Genomic DNA, 10,001 nt, shown 5'->3' with positions numbered 1-10,001 from the left:
GTCAAATCAGAGTACTATCAACATGATATATCAGAAGTGTTAAGCAACCTTAATAGTTTGGTTAAGGTCTCTCCAGAACAAAGTTAACATTTTCCCTCTTCCGTGTTCTATTCTTTGGAAAGTGAGTCACTAAGTCCAGCCCAAAGTAAGTTCCACTTACTGGAAGGGGGAGCATCTACTTTTATTTAGAATCTTTTTTAAGATTTATGCCTTAATTTATTCAAATCACCTGCAACAGCATGGACTCATTTTATACTTTGGGTTGTAATCACTCATTTTTAAGATGAAGAAACAAAGAGACTCAAAAAAGACGGCTTGTCCATCACACGGGGTAAGTTGGTAGGAGCCATGGCAAGACCCACCTCTCCAAGGTTCCTCCAAGTGGGAAGAGAACTGCGAAGAGATCTGTGTATCAAGGTAATGGAACGTTAATCAGCAATAAAAAGGAATGAAGTTCTGAAACATGCTGTGATGAACCCTGAAAACATTATGCCATTGTCTTGCCTTGGGGTAGCAGTCACTATCACACAGCCCTATGCTAAGCCTCTGCAGAACACTCAGTACCATCTGGTGCCACTGGGTCCCTGGAGCTGGATGCATGCTTCCGGAAAGCAGAAACTTTCTTTTTCATCACCGACGAAAATAGGGCTTGGTGTGTATTTGTGGGTGACCGAATCTTTATGTACTTTATGTACTGATGTGGAACAACCTCCAAGATCTGCCAAGTGAGAAAAAGCAAGATGCAATAGTGTGATCCCTTTTTTGCACAGAAGGTGTGGGGGGCGAGTACACACCCACACGTGTTTATATATGGCCGTCTGGAAGGCTCTTCTGCTCAGGCTACATACACTTAGCTCAACAGTTTCCACTCCGCTCCCGCTCTTTAAGAATTGGTCCATTTTTGGAATCAACATCTTCACTTTCAAAACAAGGTCTTCAAGGCCTTGGTCGGCTTTAGATGACTGAGGTAACTTAACACCACAACAAGCAGTGTAGAAAAGACCCCACCGCAGCCACCATTATCTCACCTTTCCTTAGGCTCCTCCTCCCAGGAAACCAGTTCACAGAACACAGGCTCACCCTGTCCCATGGTAGGGGCTGAATCAGTACCTCTTGTGTTCCTCTTTGACAGGCTATATACATTCTCTGAAGCAATGTATCTATTAAATGGCTGCTGGTTTATCAATGCACCCATGACCTCAATACAGTCCCACACCGTGGTTAAATAGAGAAGGAATCAAAATATCCCCGAGAGTGGCCCCTACACAAAGGAGAAAAGACTAGAGTCGAAAAGAGCTTACATCAAGGCAATTTATTAACAGAAAACAATAATTTGAGGAGTCCTGTTCACAGACGGCGACCACGGCGACCCCCCTTCCTGCGGGTGCTGTCGGAGGGGATGGGGGTGACATCCTCTGTGGGGAGGAAGAGAAAACATCATTGCCTGGAGCTGGATGGGAAGGGGTCCAGGCCTCCCTAGGCCAACGGTCTAACGGATCAGCAGTGGATCCTGCTGCTTCACAAGTTAAGTCCTCAGTATTTAACAGATAGATGTGGAGCTGCTCCGTCTGCTGCTTCCTCAAAATTTCTGATGTGGTTTGAACTCAACTTACCGGAAGGGGAAACTGAGGCTCAGAGAGAGTAGGTAACTTGCACAGGATGTCTGAGGCAGGTGATAAATCCAGGTTTCTGACACCTAGCCCACTGACTCTAGTGGAAAAATCCTCATAACCTGAAGAATATCACCTTTTTAATAGCTAAGAGGTTGAAAATGTTCTGAAAAAATCTTGAGAGGGCTAGACCATTAGACTGAGGGTTCAGTACACGTTGCCACAGAAACAATAGGGAAGGGCTAACATCTCCTTCCTAATAGATATAAATGGCCAGGTCGGACATGAGGGTATAAATGCTACACAATTGTAGAGAACTGCTGTGATTCTCAACCATGGGAGCTACTGCCCCCTCCATACACTCTTGCCACAATGCCTGGCCTGCCCTACTGATATTGAGTAGTCAATGATCACGCAGGAGACACCTCTCCAAAATACCAATAGCAACCCCCATGAGAACACTGGAAAGGACAATTCATCTCCCGTCAGTTCCACCAGTCACCATCAGGCACAAAAGTTCAGAAATGAGACGGCGCTGTCCCAATGCAGGACATTCACATCAAGGCGACAAGGGTGTTCAGGGAGAGTTTATGTCACATGGTGCCTCTTGCACTCCCTATTAACAAACCTACCTAACTGCCAAAAGCTACCAGACTAGACCCTGTATCCACTGCACAGACCACATGCTTTCCGGGGTCAGTGCTTCAAAGCAAATCCAAGCATAAGCCAAAGAGGGGCACTCACCAATCCGCCCAATCTTCATTCCTGAGCGGGCGAGGGCTCTGAGGGCTGACTGGGCCCCTGGTCCAGGAGTCTTGGTCCTAGGAAATGAATATCTAAATTAAGAAAAGCCTTTGGCCAAGTCATCAGAAGATCCCACAACCCTCTAGTTCAGGGGTCTACAAATTTTCTTTCTGCAAAGGGCCAGACCGTAAATACTTCAGGCTTAGTATGCCACTTACTTTTTGTCACACCCCCCCTCCCACCACCATGGGTCACAGTTTGTATCCTGCTCTGCCTGCACCCTGTTTAAGGAAGTGCCCCTTTTGGTCACACGCTGTGATTCTAAGTCTTTCTGGTGATCTGTCCTTTTCCATCCTCCCAAGACCACGACACTATCATCGGTCCCCTGGACCACTTTAACAACTTCCTATCTGGTCTGTTCCCAACACCGCAGTCATCTTAAAAGACAAATAACAACAACAAAAGAAATACCATACAACCCAACCTCCACAGGTCATTACTGTTAACAAGTTTTCATGTCCCCCCCACCCAGCCCAAGTCCAAATCTTAACCAGGTTCTTCAAGACCCAGCAGGACCTCACCCGCTCCTACCTATCTGATCACACCTCATGCCACTCTTTCCCACAGATGTGCCAAGCTCACTTCCACCCCAAGACCTTTTCCTTCCAGTTGTTCCTGGCTGGTATACTCTCCCCTGTCCTTCCTTCACTGGACCGACTTCTAACACCACAACATTAGGTCTTAGTTTAAACTTTATTACCAACCCATCCTTGACACATTTTTACTTCCCAGCACTTGCTGCAAAAAGAAACCACATGCTCCCCTGCTCTATACTGCTTAAAGCCTGACTCTCCACCAGCCTAAGAGCCACGTAGGAGGATGGAGACCATATCTACTTTCCCCCGTCACTCTCTTCTAGTACTTAGAACACAGTACCTCGTATGCTCTGAGTGCTCAATTAACACAGTAAGTTGGGGCAGGGGAGGGTGCAGGAACCAGTTACAGGCATATCTCATTTTACTGCACTTCACAGATAATGCCTTTTTTAAAAAACAAATTGAAGGCTTATGGCAACCCTTCATTGTCAGATGGTCAGAAATTTTTTTTAGCTGTAAAGTATTCTTCACTTAAGGTTATGTACACTGGGTTTTTTTTTTTTTTAAAGACATGATGCTACCGCACACTCAGCTGACTACATACAGTACAGTGTAAAAGTAACTTTTATACATGCTGGGAAAACAAAAAATTCACATGACTTGCTTTACTGATATATTTGCTTTAATACAGTGGTCTGGAACCAAACCCACAGCATCTCTGAGGTATGCCTGTATTAATTACGTACACACCTAGGATGTCTCGCCCAAGCCCAGTGACCTCACTACCCAGCCCCAGCCTTACCTATTTCCTCCTGTGGCCCGGAGTTTGATGTGGAGGGCAGTGATGCCCAGCTCCTTGCACCTCTGGGCTACATCCTGGGCAGCCAACATGGCAGCATATGGAGATGACTCATCTCGGTCAGCCTTCACCTTCATCCCACCAGTTACACGGCAGATGGTTTCCCTGGGGACAAAAGCACAGGGTCCTTTCTTTCTTACCCAACAAGGATTCAGAGTGCATACCACATCCTAATGAGTAAAAAGCACTACTGCTCAGGTAGGGCAGAGAAGGAAGGTCAATTTGAACATGCATCCTGATCTGACAAGACTGCCATGGGCTCTGCCTTGATAGGGTTCAGATCCTAGATAACTAAACTCTGTATCGACGATTTACGTGTACTTTTACATTTAATCCTATTACTCCATGAGTAATTCCTCCTCATGTCACATACGAGGTCCCCATGCTGTAAGCCCGTAAGGGCACAAAATGTCTCCTTCTCTCTTAGAACTCCAGTACCTAGGAAATTACACCATCTGTGGACTCATCAACCAAGCACAGATCCTTATTTGAACATCTTACAACATTTATTTCAAGAGATCCCCTTAAACTGCCACCCAGTTCCAGGGTCATTTCTAACCCCAACCCTTGTTAATTGGGTCCTGGGCCTCTCCACCTAGGTACTCACTTGCCAGAAAGATCGGTGACATGGACGAAAGTGTCATTGAAGGATGCAAAAATGTGGCACACACCAAATACATTTTCTCCTTCGGCCACCTGAGGGCCAAGGCTGATGACCTGTTCTTCCTTCTTTTCTTTCCCCTTGCGAGGTGCCATTTCTTAAGGAAAGAAAAAAGAATCCCAGTGTTAACGACAGGAAACCCCAAGGTTTACTTCTCTGAGGACAACTGCTCCCCCGAGAAAGGTGCGCGGGACACGCGGGCACTTGCTCTCCCGCCCCACGCCGCGAACACGCCAGCGTTCAGGATTTCCAGGTGTCGCTTGTTGCAGGCTAACCCTGCCCTGCACCTCCCAACCCACCCTGGCGAGACTTGAGCGCCCCTCGTCTCGGCCTTCAGGGGCAATAGGCGCACGGTAGGTGCTCAGCAAACGCTGATGTTGGGGGAAATTAAACCTTCCCCTAATTTCTGGCTTTGAGAAACCTGCCCTGAGCACCCAGAAATTAAAACGTGCCCGACTTAGCAGTCACTCAGGCTTAAGAAACACCTAACAAAGGAACGTTTTTTTCTGCATTCCCCTCTAGAATCCTCACTACATTCCCACGGGATTCACGCGACGACTACTGCTACTTTCCAGTTCGAAAACAAACTAGCAATCAGGGGACCGGCCTGCGACCGCCCACGAAAAAGCTGGTGGGATAAAGGTGGGAGATCACAACAAACTAAGTTTCCCGCTCCTTTCCCGCTCAACCACGCTGTGCTGCCGCTTAAGCGTAGGTGTGGTCGTGGCGCGGGGCCTATGCCTTCGAGGCTAGACCCGAACTCATCCCTGCTTTACCGGCTTTTCCCTGAAGCAAGACCGCCGCCTCCCGAGACAGGGCGTGAACCAGTGTCTGGGTCGGCCCGCCGAGCTCCTCTCGCCCGGCACTTGGTTTGTCTTCCACGGAAAGATCCCAGCCCCGCGCCCCCGGCCCCGGCGGGCCCCCGTGCCGCAGGATGCCACCCGATTTTCCTCGCCCAGGGATCCTACCTACTCGTCTTCTCCAGAACCAGCCACCAGAAAGAGAGAGAGGGAGAGGGCGGGGCGACGGGTCACGCCGGTGTCCCCGGAAGTGTACGTCTGCGGTCACGGGGCGAGGCCGGCTCCCGGAAGACGCCGATTTTAGCGTTTCCAAGGAGATTAAAACGCCCTCGGGAATACGGCTTACTTAAAGGAGAGCCTAAAGAGGTAAGAGGCTGGGTGTCTTGGCGAGCGGGTCTGCTTCTAAGACTGCACGAAGCAGCCACACACAGTGGGTGAGGAAGGCCTGTGTCCTAAGATGGCGGCGACCGCGGCTAGACAGACTTCCCTGACCCCGAGCCTGGTCAGCCTGGGGGCGGCAGCGCCCCTGGTGGTGTGGAGGCGAACAACAACAACAAAACCACGGTGATCGTAGACTTCCAACTTCTGTGTACTTGGCAAAATAAGAATAAATTATTCAATACGTACCATTGTATACCAGCCTGGGATAAGCGATTCATATGCATTGCCTCATTTAATCCTCACCACATTATCAAATAGATGCTGTTTTGACTTCCTTTTTAAAGAAAGCGATTTTATTTTATTTTTAAAAATTTTATTGGAGTATAGTTGATTTACAATGTTGTGTTAGTTTCATGTGTACAGCAAAGTCATTCAGTTATACATATACATATATTCATTCTTTTTCAGATTCTTTTCTCATATAGGTTATCACAGAAGACTGAGTTCCCTGTGCTATACAGTAGGCCTGTGTTGCTTATCCATCTTATATATAGTAGTGTGTGTATGTTAATCCCAAACTCCTGATTTATCCCTACACCACCACGTTTCCCCTTTGGTAACCATAAGTTTGTTTTCGATGTCTGTAAGTCTGTTTCTGTTTTGTAAATAAGTTCATTTGTATCATTTTTTAAAAAATTAGTTTCCACATATGAGTGATAGCATATGATATTTGTCTTTCTCTGTATGACTTACTTCACTTAGTGTGATAATCTCTATGTCATCCACGTTGATGCAAATGGCATTATTTCGTTCTTTTTTTATGGCCGAGTAATACTCTGTTGTATGCACGTACCACTTCTTCTTTATCCATTCCTCTGTCGAAGGTGGCTTCTATGTCGTGGTTATTGTAAATAGTGCTGCTATGACCATAGGGGTTCAGGTATCTTTTTGAATTATGGTTTTCTCCAGATATATATGCCCAGCAGTGGGATTGCTGGATCATATGGTAGTTCTGTTTCTAGTTTTTCTTTTTTTTTAATAAATTTATTTATTTTATTTATTTATTTTTGGCTGTGTTGGGTCTTCGTTGCAGTGCGTGGGCTTCTCATTGCAGTGGCTTCTCTCATTGTGGAGCATGGGCTCTAGGCACACGGGCTTCAGTCGTCGTGGCCTGTGGGCTCAGTAGTTGTGGCGCACGGGCTTAGTTGCTCCACGGCATGTGGGATCTTCCCGGACCAGGGCTCGAACCCGTGTCCCCTGCATTGGCAGGCAGATTCTTAACCATTGCACCACCAGGGAAGTCCGAGGCACTTCCTTTTTAAAAGAAAATAACCGTACAATATTTTTCCCTTATAGTATAAAAAAAATCCATGCTCATTATAAACAATCCACACAATACAGAAAATTATATAGCAAAAAAAGTAAAAATCATCTCTAAATTTTTTCATCTAGAGATACCACTATTATCAAATTGGAGCATCATTCCAGAAATAACTTTCTATACTTATATCTATACCTATATTTTTAGTGTATAATATACAATCTCATGTAAATGAAATTGTATTCTATATGCCATTTGGTAACTTTTTTTCTCACTCAACATTGTGGACATCCTCCCGTAACAACTAATAGAGATCTATAACATTTTTTTTACAGATATTTAAAATTTCATTTATTATTTTGAATATTACATGTGTTCACACAAATTAAAAATTGCAGTTATCAAATAGTATGTTTAAAAAAACCCTACTCCAAAAAAACCAAAAAAAACCCCAAAAACCCTACTCCTGTCATTTCTGTCCCCAGCAACCCAATCCTCTTCTTTGCAAGCAACCAGGAATACCTGTATGGCATTACTTTTTATTACTATATGATATTCCTCTCCATAGCTGTACCATTGTTTATTTAGTCAGTTCTCTATTGTAGGACATTTAAGTTATTTCCAGAATTTTCAAATATAAACAAAAGTGTCAGAAACACACTTGTGATATTCTTTCCTTGGGTAAACTGCCAGCAGTCAAAAGGAACATATATTTTAAGTTTTGATATTTGTTGCTAAACTGCCCTCCAGAAAGTTGATATCAATTTTCACTTCTGCTAAACTGAGAAACTAAATCTATCTCCTTGCTGTATTGTATTTATTCCATAATTAATAAGGTCAGACACCTCTTCATGGATTGTTTTGCGCATTTGCATCTCTCTTGTGAATTGTCTCTTTATATTCTTTGAAAGAAAAAACTTTTTTGTTCTCGAACACTGAGTTCCCCAGTAAAGGAGGTTTGTTAGCTGAGTCTGGAGCAGTGTGGAGTAAGTTCCTGCTTTGGATAAGAAGAGTCTTCTTTGACAGCCCTTTCTCTCATGTCCCATGTTTAATCTACCAGGAAATCCTGTTGGATCTACTTTCAAAATATAACCAAATTTTGAGCACTTCCTTCTCTCCCAACTAATGCCACCTTGGTCTCAGGTACCAATTATCTTTCACCTCTTAACTGTGACCCCTGCTTCTACTTTAGCCCCTCATGCCACCCCCATTGAGAGACTATCCTCCACAGAGCATCCATACTGATCCTATTAAAACATGAGTCAGATTCTGTCAGTCCTCTGCTCAAAACCCTCCAAATGGCTTCAGTCAAAGCAAAAGCCAAAATCCTTACAATGACCTAAAGGCCTATATAATCTGCCCCCACCACCTGTTTTCTCTCATCATTACATCCCCTTGTCACCCACCCATCTCCCCTCACTAACTCTACTCCAGTCATACCAGCCTCCTTGCTCTTCCTAGAATATGTCAGTGGTGTTTCCACCTTTGGGCCTTTGCACATGCTGTTCCCTCTTCCAGTAATAATCTTCCCTTAGATTATCGCTAATAATGGAAAGGCTTGCTCCCTTGCCTCCTCCATGCCTCTGTTCAAATCTCTCCTCAACAAGGCTATCCTGCCCTCTCTATTTAATTCTGCACCTGCTCACCCCTTTCCTCAGACCCCTATACCCTTTACCTTGCTTGACTTCTTCTTCTTTCATAGTACTGGTCATCTTCTAACATAATAGGACATTTACTTAAGTACTACGTCTGCCTTTCCTGCCAGAATGTAAACTCCAAGTTGGTAGGGATCATTATCTGTTCTGGTCATCGATGTATCCCAAGTATCTAGAACAGTGCCAGATACCTACTAGGTGATCAGTAAGTATTTACTGAATGAATGAATCACCTATGAGGGGTGGTGGTAGATATGTTTCCTGTGCTCACAGAACTGATAGCGCATGGGGTTGGGTGGGATGGGAAAAACAGACAAGGCAGCTGCGAAGTAAGAGCCCGCAGAAAGCGGCTCCTGCCATTCCTCCAGCCTGATCTCCCATCCCTCTTCCCTCACATACAGCGCCCCAGCTGTTTTTAATTCCTTCAACTCTCCAAGTGCCTTCCCAGCCCAGGACCTTTGTGTATACATGTTCCCCACCCAGACCATTCTTTTTGCCTTTGTTTAGGTAATTCCTACCCTGTTTTCAAGTCTTAGCTTTGTGCCATTATTATTGTATCTCAGAGCTTGGCACTGAGTAAGTGCCCAATGAAGACATAAGTTTCAATATACATTTCTAAAAAAAATTAACTCCAGAGTCACCATGAGCTGGGGTGGGGAGGCCAAGGGTGGAGTAAATTTGGGGAGGGGGGGGCGGAGATTAGGTGTTCAGTCTTAGGCCTGAGTTTGAGATGTCTATTATATATCTAAGTGGAGATGTCAAGGAGGTTTTGGGGGTATGAGTTTGGAAGTGAGGAGAGGGTCTCGGCTGGAGGTGTAAATTTGGGAGTCTTCAGCATCTAGATGGTATGAGACTGCTTGTGACCACCCAGGGGCTGAGTGCAGATAGAGAAGAGATACAAGGACGGAGCTTTAAAGCGTGGGGACAAGAAGGAGACAGCCAAGGAGAAAGCAGCGGGGAGCAGTGAGATGGGAGGAAAACCAAGAGAGGGGGTGTCCAGGAAGCCAGGTGAAGAAAGGGAATCAAGGAGGAGGGAGCAGGCAGCTGTGTCCGCGTACTGAGAGGCAAAGTAAGATGAGGGCTGAGAATGACCACTTATGTAGCAGCTTGGAGGCCACTGGGGACCTTGGCAAGAGGTCAAGGTGTGTGTGGCAGGGGTCGGGGGAGGGGAGTGCAAAAGCTTGAATGGAGCAGATTCAAGAGAGAAAGGGAGGTATAGACAGTACTTGAGTTTTGCTGCGAAGGTGTGCAAAAGGGCAGAAGAATGAGGAAGCAGGATCAAGAGGCTCTTTTCTGTTTTCTGTTTTAAGATTGCATCAGTCACAGATATTTGTGTACCAATGGGAATGGTCTAGTGGAGAGTGAAAAAAGTTG

At 45.5% G+C, this 10,001-nt stretch overlaps 1 protein-coding gene across 2 annotated transcripts; it reads right to left on the bottom strand.

Moving 5' to 3' along the window:
- Positions 1-1,297: 1,297 nt before the first annotated feature.
- RPS14 (ribosomal protein S14) lies at positions 1,298-5,592 on the bottom strand. Of its 2 annotated transcripts, none has more exons than XM_082455063.1 (5): positions 5,439-5,592; positions 4,417-4,567; positions 3,753-3,914; positions 2,355-2,431; positions 1,298-1,415 (listed from the first exon to the last, which is right to left on the bottom strand). In XM_082455063.1, the coding sequence occupies exons 2-5, from the start codon at positions 4,563-4,565 to the stop codon at positions 1,348-1,350; spliced, it is 456 nt and encodes a 151-aa protein (XP_082311189.1). In that variant the 5' UTR covers positions 4,566-4,567; positions 5,439-5,592; the 3' UTR covers positions 1,298-1,347. The 2 variants fall into 2 exon arrangements, with proteins under 2 accessions (XP_082311189.1, XP_082311188.1); XM_082455062.1 differs by having other exon boundaries at positions 5,443-5,561.
- Between the last annotated feature and the right edge of the window lie 4,409 nt (positions 5,593-10,001).

Source organism: Balaenoptera physalus (assembly GCF_965194825.1).
Source record: "Balaenoptera physalus genome assembly, chromosome: 3".
Lineage (NCBI taxonomy): Eukaryota > Metazoa > Chordata > Mammalia > Artiodactyla > Balaenopteridae > Balaenoptera > Balaenoptera physalus.
The sequence above is the reverse complement of the archived record's forward strand: the minus strand, read 5'-3'. Positions and strand labels throughout refer to the sequence as shown.

Bases quoted from the DNA above. Each gene is read 5' to 3' on its own strand.
- RPS14 (XM_082455063.1), bottom strand. From the start codon at position 4,565: ATGGCACCTCGCAAGGGGAAAGAAAAGAAGGAAGAACAGGTCATCAGC. The intron at 2,432-3,752 runs GTAAGGCTGGGG...TTCATTTCCTAG, and splicing joins CGGGCCACAGGAGGAAATAG to GACCAAGACTCCTGGACCAG. The intron at 1,416-2,354 runs GTGAGTGCCCCT...TCCTCCCCACAG, and splicing joins AATGAAGATTGGGCGGATTG to AGGATGTCACCCCCATCCCC.